The following is an 18,997-nucleotide window of genomic DNA, read 5'->3' as shown; positions in this document are numbered from 1 at the left end:
CCCTGTCCTTCCCTTCCCCTGAAAGCGTCTCCTCTGGAGTGGGCTGGCTGGACGCTTGGCCTTTCCCTTTTGCCTCGGAACTTCCTAAATAAACTCGGAGAAAGGACAACATGGACCCTAACCCCCACTTCACACTGTCAGGTTTCCCCAAGGTGGCTCCAGGGGGAGGCCTCTCGCCCCCCAGCCCCGAGCCCTTCTCCCCACCAGCGCCGCCGGGACCCATCTGCTCCCGAGGGCCGAGGATAAGGCGTTTGGGGTTGGGGCCCTCAGTCCGACCCGAGCTCCTGTGCGCACCTCCTCGCAGCAGGGAGGGCGCGCAGAGGACAGCAACGAAGTGTCCTCGTTGCTCCTGAAACGTGGCGACAGGCGAGGCAGAGACTCCCAATGAGTATGATGGCGACACGTGATTCCCGCGGAGGGAGAGCATGGGGGTGCGGGGCGGGGGGATAAAGGGAGAAGGAGGGAGGCGGGCAGCAAGTGGAGAGAGGCGGGAGCAGAGAGGGAAAGGGGGCGAGATAGGCGCGCAGGCGGCAGAAGCCTCTGCCTCCCCTTCTGCTTGGGCCGCAGCCCTCCCCGCCCCGCCGACCGCGGTCACACACTCTCGGAGCCTCCCCGTGAGCGGGAGCGCGGCGCACGGCGATGCGCCGAGGCGGGCGCTGAGGCGGCGCCGCGCGAGCAGCAGCAGAGGCGGCGGCGGCCCCCAGCCCAGCCCGGCGCCGCCGCCGAGCCCGGGCCCCAAGGTGCGGCGGCGCCCCAAGTTCCCGCCATGAGCAGCCGGCTCGGGGGACTCCGCGGCCCCGGGGACTCCCGCCCCGCCGGGCGCGACCGCAGCGCCCCGCGGCCCCGACGCGCTTAACGTTGTCGCTTGCCGGTCCCGCCACCGCCGCCTCCGCCGCCGCTCGCGTCCTCGCCGCCACCGCCTCGGCCGCTGCAGCTCCGCCGGCAGCATGTCTCGAAGGAAGATTTCCTCCGAGTCCTTTAGCTCCCTGGGCTCCGACTACCTGGAGACCAGCCCGGAGGAGGAGGGGGAGTGCCCCCTGTCTAGGCTCTGCTGGAATGGCAGCCGGAGCCCGCCCGGGCCGCTGGAGCCCAGCCCGGCCGCCGCTGCCGCTGCCGCTGCCGCTGCCGCCGCCCCGGCCCCGACCCCGGCTGCTTCTGCCGCCGCCGCCGCCGCCACTGCCGGGGCCAGGAGGGTGCAGCGCCGAAGGCGGGTCAACCTGGATTCGCTGGGCGAGAGCATCAGCCGCCTGACGGCGCCCTCGGTGAGCGGGGGTCGGAAGGGGGGACCGCCTTCGGGAGAGAGAACGCGGATCGGTAAAGTTGGCGCTGGGCGAGCCGGGGCGCGAGCGCAGAGCCCGACCGCTGGGGGGCGGCCCGGCCTCACCCTGCCCGGCCTAGGGTTCCAGTGGCTCCAGGCGACAGAGGATCCCCTAGGCTAGGGCGGAAGAGGGGACTACAGCACTGGGAAGGAATAAGATTCCACTCCTTTGGGGTATCCTGATTCGGGGGCCTGTCTGCCCACCTCTAGCCTTGAACCCTACTTCACCACTGTTCCCCCTGGACAGCCCCGGTGCTGCTTCACACCCACCTGTTTTCTTTCCCCTAAACTTTCCCAGGCACTCTGTTCTGCAGTTCAGCTTCCCTGTCTTTCATCCTGTTCTCCAGCATCCCTAAGGAGCCCCAACCCCTTCCAGGAAACCCTTCCTCTCCTTATTTCCCACACTCTCTTGGTCTTAGCGTGACCTTCTCTGACATCTTTGAATTCCACAGGCTATCTGCATTCTATGTTGCATCCTTTTTCTCACATCTTCAGATACTTTTTGCCAGATACTTTTCTGAGTTGCCTTCTGTTCAAGTAATCTCTAATCTCGAGTTGTCCTCACCCCGTAGCTTTTTTTCTTTTTCTTTATTATCCACTAGGCATTTATTCTTCTCTGGGTAAACCTGGTGTCTGGATTTCTTTTTTAAAAAATTTAATTTAATTTAAAGTCCCGGGTTACATGTGCAGGATGTGCAGATTTGTTACATAGGTACCAAACGTGTGCCATGGTGGTTTGCTGCACCTACTAACTCATCACCTAGGTATTAAGCTTCGCATGCATTAGCTATTTAAACCGCTCTGTACTTCTTGCACCTGTACCTCATCCTTTACTCTCTCCTCAATGGATTCTCTAGTGCTTTCTCTCTCACATTAGCTATTTAAACCGCTCTGTACTTCTTGCACCTGTACCTCATCCTTTAGTCTCTCCTCAATGGATTCTCTAGTGCTTTCTGTCTCACATTAGCTATTTAAACCGCTCTGTACTTCTTGCACCTGTACCTCATCCTTTACTCTCTCTTCAATTGATTCTCTAGTGCTTTCTCTCTCATTTTTTGATGGCTTCTTTATATTAGGCCCTTCCTAAATATTTGTGGAATGAATAAATGCCTCTCCAAACTTGTGGTCATCTTGGGATGTCTGTATCAGCAGTTTCAGGTGTACACCAAACTCCCCCTGGTTGTAGGCATCCTTCCAGAGTACTCCTGCCTTATTCCTGCCCAGGCATTTCAGCTACCCTTGGCTTTTACCTCTTGCAGGAATGCCAGACCTCTGATCCAATCTTACCCTGTCTGGGAGAGCTCTGTTTTGAAGAAATCCACTCTGTTGCAGACAGAATTTGAAAAAGATTCAGCGTCAAACCTCCACCCATCTTTTATCCTCACCCTGACCTTGGATACAAGAGCTTTAGCTCCTCCTGACAGCACTTTCACCTGTCCACCCCTAGGAATTTTACTTTTTTAAAGTTTCCGAAATGAATCTGAACACTGATCTTGTTTGATTACTGTTGAGTCTCTCTTTTGAGATTACTACTGCAAATGATGGTAGGGGGGACCTAAGAAGGAGTGGAACCCTGAGGGGACTGAGTACGGGTACCAGACAGGTCTACAAATATTCGTGTGGCACTTGTATTAATGGAGAATGATTTTTTTCTTTTACGAGACCTGATTGAAGATGTATAAATCACTTATTACATTATTTATTTTGAACTAATTTAATTCTTAGGAACACATATTGAGAAACAGTCATCCTCCTATTCTTGTGTATTTTCGTATTTGATATATCTTTCTGCCACTTTTTCTTTCATCATTAACCTAGAAAACAATCCTCAGAATAGATTGGCTACTGTTTGCTGTTCTTCCCTGCCAATATTTCCCAGGCAGCGTAATTTTATAAACGATTTGATGTTGCAAATTGTTGAAAATATTTGTTTACAACAGGAGTCCAATGACCCCGAGCGTCTGTAGGCTTGTGTCAGTACTTAAAGCAACATTTGTGCAATAAAATAGTTATTTAGTACAACAGATTCTTATTTAATGAAATGATTTTGCTAAAGATAATGATTAGTTTGGGGAGAATTGTTGATATAACCTTGGAGGTTTTTTTTTTTTTTTTTGCCTAAGAATTTACAGATTTCTAAAAAGTAATGTCAATGCCTCTGATAATGCTAATTTAAGCTAAGACTATTTTCAACAACTTACATGAGGAGTAGATAAAAGAAACTGAGAAATGCAGTATTTTCTGCCAGAATAAGAGGAAGGAAATAGTCTCTGATGGTTACTTTTATAAGTTAAATTTGAATGACTGGCTTTTTGCTGGATGAAAAGAATGTATCCAGAGAATGGTTTTCAGAATAAGCAATTTGAAAATAATTGTGATGATCAAATAAATGCAACAGCTCTATATACTTTCCATGCCATAGTTCTTTTCTATTATGAAAAGGGTCTGTCAGGTGGACGCTGAGAACATACAGGTGAATATACTGTAAACATTTTCAACATAACACATGTATAGAAAAATTCTCCTTGGTTAACCATATCATCAATAGACTTAGTGACACAAATAAAAGAGAGAGATTATATTTCAAAGCAGTGACTCATTTCTGGGCAGTCCTTACCTTATTTTCTTTTATTTGGCAAGTTAGAACACTAGCTCAAAAAGTTCCAGTAGATTCATTTTTTGACATTGTCAGGATTTGAAACTTCTTTGAATACTCTTCAGGAGATGGATTATGTCCTCTCTATTCTCTCATGAAAGCTGGACATTTTTTTGTTTTTGAACCGCTGAGAGTAGCCATTACCAGAGCCTTTTTAGATGGGAATTTCTAGTTGTTTTGAATGTTGTGAGCTTTCTTGCATGCCATCACAATATACTTCAGGAGAAACTGTACTTGCCATGGAAGCTCCTGTTTTGTCAGTTGTCTCATCGTGGCATGTCTCAGTCACTTGGGGTTTCTTCTTTATTCAGAATGATTTGCAAATAGAAAAATGAAAATTTATTTATTAAACTAGTTATTTGACCCATGGGATATCCACACTCAGGTTTTTGATGCTTAGTAGTCACTTTAAGATGCACTGATGTTGAGTATAAAGGTTATAATAATTTCTAATACTATTTAATAAGAGTAAGTTGTACTGGTGAAATTGAAAAAAAATTCCAGAATTCGGGAGACCTGATTCTAATTTTGCCTTGAACAATGAGAAACTTACATATCTCTGGACACATTACTTTAAATTTCTGGGATTTCCCAGGCTTTGGACAAACTGTCATATTGGCATATGAAAGGGAAACATGGGCCAGGCGTGGTGGCTCATGCCTGTAATCCCAGCACTTTGGGAGGCCGAGGCAGGCAGATCACTAGGTCAAGAGATTGAGACCATCCTGGTCAACATGGTGAAACCCCGTCTCTACTAAAAATACAAAAATTAGCTGGGCATGGTGGCATGCACCTGTAGTCCCAGCTACTCGAAAGGCTGAGGCAGGAGAATTGCTTGAACCCGGGAGGCAGAGGTTGCAGTGAGCCGAGATTGCGCCACTGCATTCCAGCCTGGCGACAGAGCGAGACTCCGTCTCAAAAAAAAAAAAAAAAAAAAAAAAAAAAAAAAAGGAAAGCATGGCATATATTATAAGTTTTAAAACTTTTGAGGAAAGTAGTTTACTTTTTAAGATACGGGCACCAAAATGCTATTTAATCCACCCAATTATTTAAAAAATATCGTAGTATCTATGTGGCAGGTATTGTGCAGAGCATTTGGAAAGACAAATGCTGAACAAAACATATCTAGTCTTTGATTTCATGGAACTTCTTTAATCATTATCTTTATTTTAATGAAACTATATAAAGGGAAAACATAAGAACTCCAATTGTCTTGGCGAAATCTAGGGGAAGTTTTATTTGTCATTCACTTTGGGTAGTTTTGTTCATTGTGAATCTCTGGGGTGCAGCCATAATAATAAAAATAACCCTCCAATTAGCAGGTCATGATGATGCATGCCTGTAATCCCAGCCACTTGGGAGGCTGAGGCTCGAGAATCGCTTGAACCCGGGAGGCGGAAGTTGTGATGAGCTGAGATCACACCACTGCACTCCAGACGCTGGGTAACAGCGAGACTCTGTCTCCAAAACAAAACAAACAAAAACCCTCAAGACCTTAAGACCTGATTGAAGATGTATAAATCATTTATTACATTCTTTATTTTAAAATAATATAATAGTTGGGAATACATATTAAGCAACAGCTGGGGATTTCACATCAAGGGTGAACTTAGCAACTTATTTATTTGGATTTTATTCTTAAATGAGAGTTGCTTAGTTACCCTGTCACTGCGACATCAATTTTGGGTTTGCTGGTGTCAGCCTGTCAGTGAAGATACACCACTATAGTCATATAAGGGCAAGGCTTCTCTAGGTTTCTTGACAGAGAACATTGCAAGTGGCTTTGAAGACCTCAGAAGCTTTAGAGAGCAGAATGTCAGGGAAAAAAAGTAACAGAATTGGAGGAGTGGCAAATAAGGAGAAGAGAGCTACTGACCTGTGGAGTTGTTCAAGAAACAGAGACTAGTGAAGAGGAAAAAATGAAGGGGGAAGCTTAGATTCAAGTGACAAAAAAGCATAAATTATTATTTTGGGGAAGGAAATTATCTTAATACATGTCGAGGAAAGAATGAAAAGGCATAAAATACTTTATTTAGCTTCTGTTGATATTAAATAAAATGAGCTCTCTGACATGTATAAACCTTGAAAAAAAACCTTAGAAAGTATGTGTGTAACTAACATGTAGACAATGAAAAATGTAAAAAATATATTCGTAAGGTAGGCTATTTGACAAATTTAGGTAGTTTAATTAAAGCTTTTTAAATTTGGGGCTTAATTTGGCTAACAAAGTTATAGAAACAAATTCATTACCATTATAAAATTATATAAAGTATATTTCAGTTGTTTAATGTTTTCACATTTGTTGAAAATAGATACTATAATCTGAAATCAGAATTTAATGGCAATCTATTGCCTTTCTTTACCTTATCCCCAATCATTTAGAAACAACGTGACAGAGTTGAAAGCACAAAGTTTTGGAGTCTGACAAATTTAGGTTTGAGTAATCCTCTGCTGAGCCCCTTACTAAGTATGAGTCCCTGGGAAAGCTAACTCTTATCTTCTCTGAGCCTTAGTTTCCTCTTTTGTGAATTAGGAATAACAACTACCTTGTAGGTTTGTTGTGTATAAGGAGGAATATTCTTCGTAAAGCTTCCTAAACTCAATAGATGATAGTTTCAGGGTGAGATCTATTAATTTTAACTGAATTTGAATGCCTCAAAGTGATCTAAATTTTTCATTTTCTTTTTTTTCTCAATAATTCACTTGCTAGTCACCTAATTGGAAAAGTTTATAGAATAGGTTAACAGATGTCAAGTACGAAAAAAAAAAAAAGTAATAAGAAGCACTGTATTTTGTTGGCATAGCCCAGACAATCCATTAAAAAAATTAAAACTGGAGTCCCTTTTTGGCCCCTGGGTATGACTCGTGTGTACACAGACATATAAAAATTGCAGATCCAAACATTTCCATCACATTACTGACTGCTGTGTGGCAATATGAAAACTACTTTATAAATTCTATAAAAATACAAGGACATATATATTTGGTAGAATGTAGATACTTCATGACAAGTTAATTTTAAATTAGAAAAATTGTAGTTGAAAGAGAAGTTATTTATTTCAGTTTCCTAAGAATTCCAAGCATTCTTCATCTACTGCATTCAAACTAATCTGTATGTGTGTTCAAAGGCCTTGATAGTGAGATGCAACAATTACATAGCTAATGCTGTTTATATTTTATGGTGCTCTCTTCTTGTTTGGCTATTGGTTCAATTGCTAGGCTTTCTTTTGTCTTTTTCTTTTTCTTTTTTTTTTTTTTTGAGATAGGGTCTTGCTCCTGCCTCAGCCTTCTGAAGAGAACTTTCACTTTAAAGATACATTTTGTCAATGAGAAATGACATCAGTGATTATTAGGTTTGTAAGTAGAAGTCAGACACTCTGACTATATATTATAGTATTATATATTATATACTCCTTTTTATATATATTAAATATATATATTTATATATTATAAATATATATGTGTATATATTATAAATATATTTATATATTTAATATATTAAAAAATATATATATTATATATTCCTGATTATATATTCCTTTTTAGTGTATAGTTTATTTACCTTTAAGGACTATAAGATGCATAGGTGAAGTACTTGAGTGCTATTATATATTTTTCCCATCTATGTCATCATTAGTCTTTTTGTTCACCTTTTTGTCTTGTTGCCGTTAATTATACAGAGCTGTAAGTAAAATAAAACATAATATAAATATTTTATTGAATATGATAGGAAAATAAATGCACTGTCATTTGACATATACATTGTTGATCATGAGTTACTAGGAAGGTATAATTTTCTTTTTTGAGATTTCACACACATGTAGGCACATAGGCCGGGAGAATATTTGCAAGGGCTATCTATTGAGCAGGCTTTCTTCACAGGCCCTTTGTTCGATGCATGAGGCAGTGGGTTAGTTTAACATTTAAAGCCTCTGTCCTTGATATTCTTATGTTTAACCTGTGTTTAGCATAGTATGGTTGTTCAATAAAATGCTTAGGAGGGCCAGGCGCAGTGGTTCACGCCTGTAATCCCAGCACTTTGGGAGGCTGAGGCAGATGGATTGCCTGAGGTCAGGAGTTCAAGACGAGCCTGGCCAACATGGTGAAACCCTGTCTCTACCAAAAATACAAAAATTAGCCAGGCGTGGTGGTGGGTGCCTGTAATCGCGCTACTTGGGAGGCTGAGGCAGGAGAATAGCCTGAAAGCGGGAGGGGGAGGTTGCAGTGAGCCGAGATCATGCCACTGCACTCCAGCCTGGGTGACAGAGGAAGACTCCATCTCAAAAAAAGTAAAAAAAAAAGTGCTCAGGAGAAGTAAATACATGTTTTTGTTTAATTGTTCAATTTTGTTAATGTTTCTTTTGTGTTTAATTTTTTTTTTTGGTGGTATATTTGGTTCCATCAACCAAAATATTTAGATTTTTCATCCAGCCTGTGATAGACATATTCAAGTATGCGAACCTGTTTGAATTTTGCTTACACCTGCTATTTAAAGCAAAACTTCGGAAGGAAGTCGTTTTACAAAAAGAGCAGATGGAACAGTATCCTCCTCTTTGGACTCTTTGAGTCATCCATTTATATAATATTTTAAGAAGTTAGGTAAATGTAATGACTCTTCTACAGTCTGGATTGCTTATATTTTCTGCCCAATTCTCTGTCAAATGAGAAGAAATGTTTGTCAACAAGTAGGCTACTGTTGCCAAAAATGCACTACTAGGAGATGGAAATGACATAATTATGGCCCTTAAACATCACTTCAGGACAGGATCTGAAGATCTAGAATTATGTGCTGTTAGCTCAGAGTACCTCATAACATTGAGGGCTAGAGTCATTTAGGAGGTAGGGCAGTGGGAAATATCTTGGAAGGCGGGAAATTTGCTGGGGCTGTTGTAGGGAATTGAGAAAGAGTAAACATTCTTATAAATAGTGAGAAATCACTTCCAGAGCAGGCTTTATTTGAGGCTTATTAAACAGTTCTTCATTTAATCTAGTAGCTCTCAAGCTTCATTGAACACAAGACATACCTGAGGAAAATTGTTAGAATGCAGATTCCTGGGCCTCATCCTCAGAGGATCTGGTTGGATAGTTCCAGGGAGGGGCCCAAACTACATTTTGAACAAAACTCCAGGTAATTGCTCAGCACGCTGAAGGTATGTCTAGAGGTGACTGAATTCCAGACCTTGAGGACTACTGAGCAGTGAGCTCTATGGGCTGATTTTTGGGAAGAATGATCCTGAAAGTCGCTTCCTTTGGGATTAATGTATCCCAGACAACTATTACCTTAACTGGGTTAGGGATAAAGGTGGTGAATTGGTGCTGTTATCCCCACATCCTATGGCTGTATCTTTTGTGGTCGAAATAATCTTACTGGTTGTATGGTAGAAGGTATTTGAGGTTTCACCATTTGTAGCTTTAATTATCTGGGGACTCTGCCCGTTTTTCCCGAGGATGTTTTGTTAACTGCTTATGTTTATGTTGAGTAGTTCGCATGTCATTACTATAAGTATCTTGTGACCCCTTTTTCCAAAACAGAGAAACAGATGTTTGAAAAGGTTGGGGATTGTAGAAAAAAAGAAGGGTGGTTGTGAGGGTGAATTTGACATTATCACCAGCATTTGTGTTTTTCAGAGTGAGATTGACACAACATTTCTCAAATGCTCCATCTACTGGTTCATTTTGGAGGAGTGATTTGTTTACATGCCAATGAAAAATTAAAAAGGTAAAGGGAGAAAAAACAGATCTGAATGCCAGAATTTTTTTTTTCTAGAAAGAAAACAATAGGAGGTTCAGATATCAGATATATAGGACCACCTCTCAAACCTTACCAAAATATGGCACTAACATTAATGCTTCCCAATCTCTGCATCCTTAGCCGTTCATTCAGTGGTGAAGTTGGGTGGGGGTCTCTCATTTAGTTCTCCAAGTAAATAAATGGTGATCCAACATTTGAAAAATTTGTATTTGCAGACAACTCTAATAATCTATCATGAAAGGAAGTTATCTGTGTGGAGGTCCTGATGTTACCTTAATTGTAAGTCCATAAAGTCCACTTGACTCATTTTCCTTTCACTGTATAATATTTGTTTTGCGTGAGTCCACTGTGGCCAATGGCAAAAATCAGAATGTTCTAAAACATCCTTCCATTCCTTGTTGCTTTATGTCTATGCTTCTTCATACATGAACCCTCCAACTTAATACTGGGAGAGGATGGTTTTTCTGACTGTTTTTATGTACACACGCACACGTGTATATATATCGTGATTTCTGTCACTCCATTTTTTCCCCTATGGAATCCTAAGTTATCACTCACATCTCCATTATGGGACTTATTGTATTGTACCTTGATTTTGGTTTATTCTGCCTCTTTGAGATGGAAATCCTGTCTTATTTATCTATGTATGCCCATGCCTAGCAGAGTATCTGAATTATAAAGGCACTCAATAAATGTTTGTTAAAAGAATGAATAAATGATTGAATAAGTCCTTGTGTAGTTTATGATGTATTTGGTACTGCTCTTTTGGCTATAATGATTTTGTGATTTTTAATTGATTATTTTATCTGACTGTTCTGTTTGCAGCTTTTTCTCAGACATAAACGGGAATATAGTTATAACATTATTTTTTAGAATGCGTTAAGGTTTTCTAAACATTCTCCTACCTGACATTTTATTGGGACTTCATAATAATCTGTAGATTTTATGCAAATTGCCTCTCACTTTGGGTAGTATGATTATCTTTTTTTTTTTTTTTTTTTTGAGATGGAGTCTTGCTCTGTCGCCCAAGCTGGAGTACAGTGGCACAATCTTGGCTCACCACAGCCTCTGCCCACCGGGTTCCAGCGATTCTACTGCCTCAGCCTCCTGGGTAGTTGGAATTACAGGCACATGCCACCATGCCTGGCTAATTTTTGTATGTTTATTAGGGGTTTCACCATATTGGCTGGGCCTGGTGTCGAACTCCTGACCCCAGGTGATCTGCCTGCCTTGGCCTCCCAAAGTACTGGGATTACAGGCGTGAGCCACCGCACCAGGCCGGATAGTATGATTATCTTAAAATGCCTGTAGACACAACAGTTATTTGGGGTTGCTGATGTGCTGCCACTTATAAGCGTGTCTATATTATCTCCTAAAGAAATGTGTATCTGTAAGCTAGAGGGACAGTAAATCTATCATGCTGTGTTGTTCATTATTATTTTAGTATGTAAGAAATCCTGTATTACCAAACATTCTATTAAATAAAATTCTACAAACCAGCATATCCATATATCTATCTTACAATAATCATTAGTGGACACAATAGTGGCACAGGGGAGGGATAGTGTCCTTGAAAAAAGTGTAGAGTTAGAAATTACTTATTTAAAGATTGGGAAAGAGAACTGCCTAGGAATAGGAAGAAGTGTTATTGGGTGTTTTTTGAGGGCCCAGTTGAGGTTGGAGATAATGAGTATGTAGATCAAATTGGGAAGATCAGTATGACATGCAGAGGTATAAAGCAATGATAGTATTGTTTATAAATTAGAAGGCCTATATGTCAGATTGAGCTTGAGGTGTTTGGGGACAATCCGTTGGAGTGGAGGGTTATGTCTTAAGGAATAATGAGTGAATGTCCAAACGGGGAAAACTGCAATAATCCAAAGACATTTCTAGACTTTCTGTTTGAACACCGATCTGAAATTAAGACTATTTAGAATATATCTAGAGCATTCTTTCACTATTCATTTCACTCTCTTGGAGTAGCTGATTTGTTTACCCCTCTTCTAAACCAGAATCAGGTAACCTGGTAACTAGTTAGTCTTTGAGAAACTCAGTTCTAATTAATTGCTTGATTAGTATTTACATCATGCTTTCAAAGTTAGGACTAATCCTTGAAAAGCCCAAGGATATTTAGCTACATCATTCATGCATTTTTTTATGGTTCCAATGAGTAGTTGGTATACTGTACAGTTTTCTTGGCTCAGACTTGATACATCACTCCTTGAGTATAAGACAGTCTACAGGTTTTAGAGTAGCAGTGACCACCAAAACATTTCGGGTTGTGTTGGAGAGTGCAGTGGATATTTTCCTTCTTAAAAAGGTAGAAATTCGTTCTGGTGAATCAAACATTCTAAGTGAGCTATCACATATGCAGTACTGATTTGTAAGAGAGCAGATGAAATTCTATGAAATGCACTTAAGAGTGAAAGGATTTTAAATTTGTTAGTCAGTCCTTCATAATCCCAAAGGTTCACCTGTGTGTTTCAGTGCCTCAGTGTTGTCCTTATGAGTATTAACTATCACTCTGCTATAGATTGTGTGAACATCCTGGTGTGGGCAGTGTTTTAGATAATCAAGTGCTTGATAACAGCAAACTTGCTCTGTGTATAAGCACTGAGGAAGTAAATGGTACTTGTGGTCTGACCAAGTTAATGTGCATACCATTTCTCATATTCCACCAGGGAGTCTCTTAGGCAAGGGAAAGATATTGTGAGTAGATTTTAACAAACCAATTTCCTATCTTTTAGACTTCTGTATAATTTGGTGAATGTGCTTGTCTTGTTTTCCTTGAAAAATGCCTATCAGCCCATTTGTATATATACATGCACAGAATGGTTGGAGGCTGATCCTGCAACTCAATAGATGCTGCATTCTGATTTTTGTTCTAATTTGACTTTGGGGAAATAACTTTTGTCTCCGCTTCCCATCTCTGAAATCACATCTATCTCACTAATCTCTCACTCAAGAGTAAAAATAAAGAGTAATAAAATGTGAGCAGTGAATGGAAGACATTGTGTTTACTATTACTCATGACTTCCTTGTTCTGCTTCACTTCTTTCTTGTAAAACAAAATATTTCTTCAGGTTCTTTAACTCTCTGCATTCTGGGAAAAGAGGAGATTTGCAGTCTGGCAAACTCTTCTTGTTATCTTGGGCATCATTGGATAAATTCGCCTCTCTGAGGATCAGTTTCTTCTGTATAAAATGAGGTTTACAATTCATAGGATTATGAAGATTAAAAGTATAGTAATGCCTAGCACAGTATTTGGACTATAGCATACGATCAATAGATTTTGGTGCCTTTATCTAACACCTTCTTACCAGTTATCCTGATACTTTCAATTACCTCTAGCCACAATCTTTGGCAAAGTCTCTAGATAATACCTTTTGTCATGGTTCATGTTTAGTGCTCTTATGCTTTTTATGGGAAATATTTCCAACATTTTTGGGCATATGACATTTCGGGGTTATACTGTAGGGGTAATATACTTACAAAAGATGTTCTCTTTCAGAAATCTTAAAAACAAATGCGATCTTACCAGGTTCTTGTTTATTCACTCATTCACTTACCTCTCACATTCATTCATTAATTCAGACAGCATTTATTATCAAATGAGCACTTACTAATTTATTCAGCATATATTCTGTATACTTTAAACACATGAATGAAGTAGGGGCTCTCAGAAAAAACATTTTACATCGTCATTTTTGTATTTAAAAATGTAAAATCACGCCTGTAATCTCAGCACTTTGGGAGGTTGAGATGGGAGGATCGCTTGAGACCAGGAGTTTGAGACCAGCTTGGGCAACATAGTGAGATCTTGTCTCTACAAAAATACTGAAGAATTAGCTGGGCACAGTGGCATGCACCTGTGGTCCTGGATATTCAGGAGGCTGGGTGAGAGGATCACTTGAGCCCATGTGGTCAAGGCTGCAATGAGCTATGATCACACTACTGAATGGCAGCTTGGGTGACAGTGAGAAGTTGTCTCCAAAAAAATTTAAAAAATGTAAAATCACATTTAAAAAATTACCAAATTATGTCCACAGCAGCTATTGTCTGCCCCTCTGTCTGTCTCTGCCCCTTATTCTATGCTGACCTTTTCTAGTTTTGTGTGATGTGTAGGACATAGGGTCAAAGTACAGTGTGTATCTAAAAAGATCAGTTGAAGCTATAGTAATGATGATAATAATAATATTTATTTGTTGAATGCTTACCATTATCGGGCAGTGTGCTTAGTGTTCCATGAATTTTATTCCATTAAATACTCACAATATTAATGCAGGGATGATGCCTTACCGTGGTCATAGGACATTAACAGAGAACATCGAGAGCCTATGTCTCTAACCTTATCTTGTACTCTATATACTCATGGTTCTATGATACACTCCTTGAATATGCTAAGCAAGCATCATTTTGCCTTAGGACTATTGTTCGATTCCTCATGTCAGAAATGTCCCCTACCCACATCCTTTGCTTGGTTCTCCCAAGATTGGCTCTTTCTTAGTTTTCAGCTTTCAGCTCAATGTCACCTCATCAGACAGTAGTCCTCCTACACCAACCATTCTGTTTCACATCACTGTTTATTTATTCTTTTCATCATAGCTTCACTGTCATAAATTATCTTATTTACTAGTTTACCTATTTATTACCTGTCTTCCCTCTTATAATTTAAGTTACACAAAGGAGGAACCTTGTCAGCGTTGCTCTCTATGGGCTTTGCAGCACCTAGAATAGTCCTACCTAGAGGTAGGGTCTTTATATAACTTTATTGATGTATAGTGTCACTTCAGAGGAAGTCTTAGGGCTTGGAAAAGAAAGAGAATATTTAAAAATAACTCATGGGGGAGGGGAGAAGGAGAATTAACATGTATTAAGCAACTGCTATGGAGCCAGAATTTATCAAATGCTTTTATAATACGTATCACTAAATTTTCAAAATAATCTCATAGGAAAATTTCGATTCAGAGAAGTTGAGTAACTTGCCTATGATGACAGTTAATTACTGACGGAAATAAGGTTGGAATCTTGTTCTGTTTAACTCCAAACCTCATATGCCTTTCAGTATTTTATATATTTCAAGCTTTGGTGAAAGTGGTGGACGTCATGATTCACTGCCTAGATGCCCCTTTAGTAATGAAGGACTCATTCCTCTAGATGCTAGGGGTGTTGACAGTCAGCCCTCAATCATTAGTCCTCTCTATATATTGCCTGGCCTGAGGAGAGGGGCCTTGCTCAAAGTCATGCCCCATTCCCATGATTAATCACCATGTGATAAGAAAGCTAGGCCTTCTCGCTCTAATTTAGGCAACTCTGAGATCAGAGCTCTATGTGGGGTCAGCTGAGACTTCCATTGAGTCTTCATCGTAGTCCAACTTCTCCTTGTGCCCAGTTCTGCTTTCTTCTCTACCCTTTCATGGTTGTTGATCCCAAGAACACTCCCTAATAAGTTTCTTGCATGCTAATCTCCTTCTTAGAGTCTCCTTCCTGGAGAACCCAACTCGTGATGGTGAATTTGAGAATTGTCATGGCATTAACAAAAGTGCAAGATTCAGCAATGGGAAGGTGGCATTTGGGAGAAATATAATGATAGCTTTGGATTTGGATATTTTGAATTTAGTAAAAATGATTAGCTCTGGACTGTGAGATCTTTAAGGGTTTGTTTACTGAATGACCAAGCTCAGTTAAGTGCCTGCCAGTTGATTTAATAAATAGAGGATTGAAGATATGGGATTGGAATCTGGCTAAGAGCTTGTGGTTGAAGATAGTTACTTTAGAGGTGATAGCTAGTATCTTGAAAATTGACAAACTGAGTGAGAGAGAAAAAAAATAAGAACAACGGAGAATTAGGGGGAAATATACAGAAAGAATAAAAAGAATATAGGTGACAGGATTTTTTTGTGTGTTTGTAGGATGGGAGGTGACTGGGAGCAGCTGGGAGCAAGGAACCAGTGGTTGATATTTGCAAAATAATGAAATTTAAGGATGGTCTTTTCAAATCCAGTATGATTGAGGTTGCTAGTGGCCTTAGAAAAGCGATGCCAATCCTGCAACTGAGATAAAGACCTATATAACAAAGTTTAAAAAGGGAATATATGGTGAGTAAACAAAGGATATTATCCGCATACATCTCTGACTCAAGACATTTGATAAAAATAGAGACAGCAGCACCTGTGAGGCCAAATCTAAGTTTATTAGAGTTGGAAATTCATGTTTGAAGGTAAAAGATAAGTAAAAAAAAAAACTGGAGATGGATGAGATAAGACTTGATCAAGGATAGGGTCTCTTTAGAGGCATTCTCTAACCTATTTCCTAAGAATGAGGACACTGCTTTCTTTATACTCAAGGGGAATGTAGGAATATGGCAGAGTAGGAGTACAGTGCAAAGGCTACTGTCATATTTTGGTTTTATTCATACCTAATTTATTATTACATTCTTGTCTAGATTTTGTCATTTTAACTTAGTCATTGGCCAGTAATTTTGTATATCTAGCAATGATCACATTTAAATTGCCATGCAATTTGCAGTTCTCTAGATATATATTAATGATGGCAGCTGCACTGACTGTGGGATGTCAAATCAGGTATGAAATGTCACTAATTCATTCTTCAGTAATTTTACTCAAGTCATGGAGAGTACATTATTTCATTTGTATAATCCACTGCTTACATAACTTTTGTCTTATCAATAGCTTTAGACTTCGGGTTTTCTCCTATCCTCCTAAAAATAAGCATTTATAAATTGAACACCATATGGAGGGAACTGTTTTTTTATTTGTGTTTGTATTAGCTTGTTTTGTTTTACTTATAAAAGTGTTTTATATATATATATGTAGTTATAAAAGTTTATATATTTATGCGAGTTGTGTATGGACACACACACACACACGCCTGTTCTTATTCTCTCCATGTCTGATATGACTTTGTTCAGTGTTAGAGCTCTTTTTGACACTTTTTTGATACTGGTAGAAAGGTCACTAATGGAAGGAACTCTCGAGGTATTAGGAGCCAAGTGAATAGGACTCTATTTTGTCGGTATATTAAATATATTTTATACTGTTGAAAGGTAGTGTGGAAGGTGAAATAAGGCCAAATAGGACATATGTCATCAAATGTAGCTTCTTGGCTCTCTTTCCTTTTCTGGGTGAATTTTAATCAATTTCATCAAGCAAGGATTTATATCTATTTTATATACTGCAAAATTTTATGACTACAATATGCCTGGCACATTGTGGTTGGGCAACAATTTTTTTTTTTTTTTTTTGAGACAGAGTCTTACTCTGTCGCCCAGGCTGCTGTGTAGTGTTGCGATCTCAGCTCATTGCAACCTCTGTCTCCCAGGTTCAAGCGATTCTCCTGCCTCAGCCTCCCGAGTAGCTGGGATTACAGGTGCCCGCCACCATGCCTGGCTAATTTTTGTATTTTTGGTAGAGATGGGGTTTTGCCATGTTGGCCAGGCTGGTCTTGAACTCCTGACCTCAGGTGATCCGCCTGCCTTTGCCTCCCAAAGTTCTGGGATTACAGGCGAGAGTCACTGTGCCTGGGCAATAAATATTTTTTAAATGAGTAAATTTAGAGTGAATGTAAAGATTTTTTTTTTAAGTATACCACACAAATGTTGTAAGAACCAAAAAAGGGAATACAAATCCACTTAAGAAAAATAAAATCAACAACAGCAAAAACAAAGTAGAAAAACAGAGAATATGCAAATGTAAATAATTATTATGTCCTGTTATTTTAATTTTTATTATTTCATATATTTACTGTATGCCCCCTATGCATGCTTAATTTTACTGTGTCATGAGCCAGAACCCCAAATCTGTGGAGCAAAAAATGGTTCCAGTCATTAGCCCAATTAAAAAAAAAGTATTTTCCTTGAATGCTTGATCTTCTACACCAGTCAACTTACATTATATACTAGGAAGAAAAAATAAGTTCTGTCTACATGAACTAACTATATTTTAAAGAAATTCAATAGTATTTTATTAAGCAGATATTTGTTGTTTCTGTGCCAGGGATTTGAGATGTCTCAGTTATTTGGGGAAAATACTTATAATTCTATATCCCCACCTACTGCTCTGCTACCTATTTTCTTGTGATTCTGTTTCAAACATTTCAGGAATGAAATTTCAGAAAGGTTTTATCTTTCTTCCAACTTCTTTCTTGTATAAAGTCTTCCCAAGAGAAATCCAGAACTTGTGGAAGAAAAATTCATATTACCCCTTCAGCAAATTTAAGAAAAACCTGTCATTGTACTAGTAAGAAGCTTATTATCTTAATTCAGTAGGTTTATGTAGACCTTAACAAAAGGAAATAAATATCTTGTAATGAGTATTGACCAAATTCTCTCAGTGCATGGTCACTCTGAGTCTGTTTGCCTTCTTCCAATTTCATTTCTTTCCCTTGTGTGATTGGTTTAATTTGTGTATGAATCATGTCTTGATTTTAAATGTTGTCTTACCAATTATTTGCTTTTTGGCTTAAGGAGTTTGTTATTTTCTAAAAAGGAAAGGATACAGAGAGTCTTACAAATTGTGTTTTTATCATAGTATTTACACATGTAAACCCAAATTTATTTTAATAGGATATTTGAAGGATCTATATTTATCTATTTATATCTATGTATTTATCTACCAATCTACTATTGATTTCATAGGGCAGGAGAGAGGGAGAGAGATGACCCTGTCATTAGATTCTGAATTTAAAAGTATCACATAATAGAAATCTGGAGTAGGTATAATTACCCTTATTGTATCTTTTTAAAATTTGCCACAACTAATGAAAATGTCTTTTACTTCCTTAACAAAAGAATATGCCTCCAAAGGCATTGTTGTAGGGAGTGATAATGATGAGATGATTGGGTTGTAATGGAACAGAGATGGAGGGAAAGAGTAAATCTTAGCTACAGACTATTGTAATTCCATTTGAAGCTTCAGACAGATATGAGGGAGTTTCTAGTGTGGAAGCTGGAGAAGAGAGATTTATTGTTTCCACCTGACATAAAGATCAGTAAATGCTTTGTGGACCTGACAGTGTTTGCAAGCTATAAAGTCTTTCTCTCTTTTTCTCTGTTAACTTATTGCCATTGTAAACACATTTCAAAGAAAACCAATCTTCCCCTTTGTTCTGAATTAAATTTTTTTCTCCAAAAGTATACCTGCAATGTATAAACCTAACTTTCCTGCTGAAGGAGAATGGATAGGATTCTCCAGCAGCTTATTGCAGGTGGCTAACTATATGAATTGTGGTGGAGGAGGCTGCTGCCTGCTGA

General features: G+C 39.4%; 1 protein-coding gene across 3 annotated transcripts in view; it reads left to right on the top strand.

The window, feature by feature from the left end:
- Positions 1 to 814: 814 nt before the first annotated feature.
- GUCY1A2 (guanylate cyclase 1 soluble subunit alpha 2) overlaps positions 815 to 18,997 on the top strand; it is a 344,946-nt gene continuing 326,763 nt past the window's right edge. For all 3 annotated transcript variants that reach the window (XM_016921913.4, XM_522169.8, XM_016921914.4), the window contains exon 1: positions 815 to 1,262. In XM_016921913.4, the coding sequence (XP_016777402.3) occupies positions 948 to 1,262 (315 nt within the window). In that variant the 5' untranslated portion in view covers positions 815 to 947. The remainder of the gene's footprint in view (positions 1,263 to 18,997) is intronic.

This window comes from Pan troglodytes, chromosome 9 (assembly GCF_028858775.2).
Source record: "Pan troglodytes isolate AG18354 chromosome 9, NHGRI_mPanTro3-v2.0_pri, whole genome shotgun sequence".
Lineage (NCBI taxonomy): Eukaryota > Metazoa > Chordata > Mammalia > Primates > Hominidae > Pan > Pan troglodytes.
This window is presented reverse-complemented; position numbering and strand designations above follow the sequence as displayed.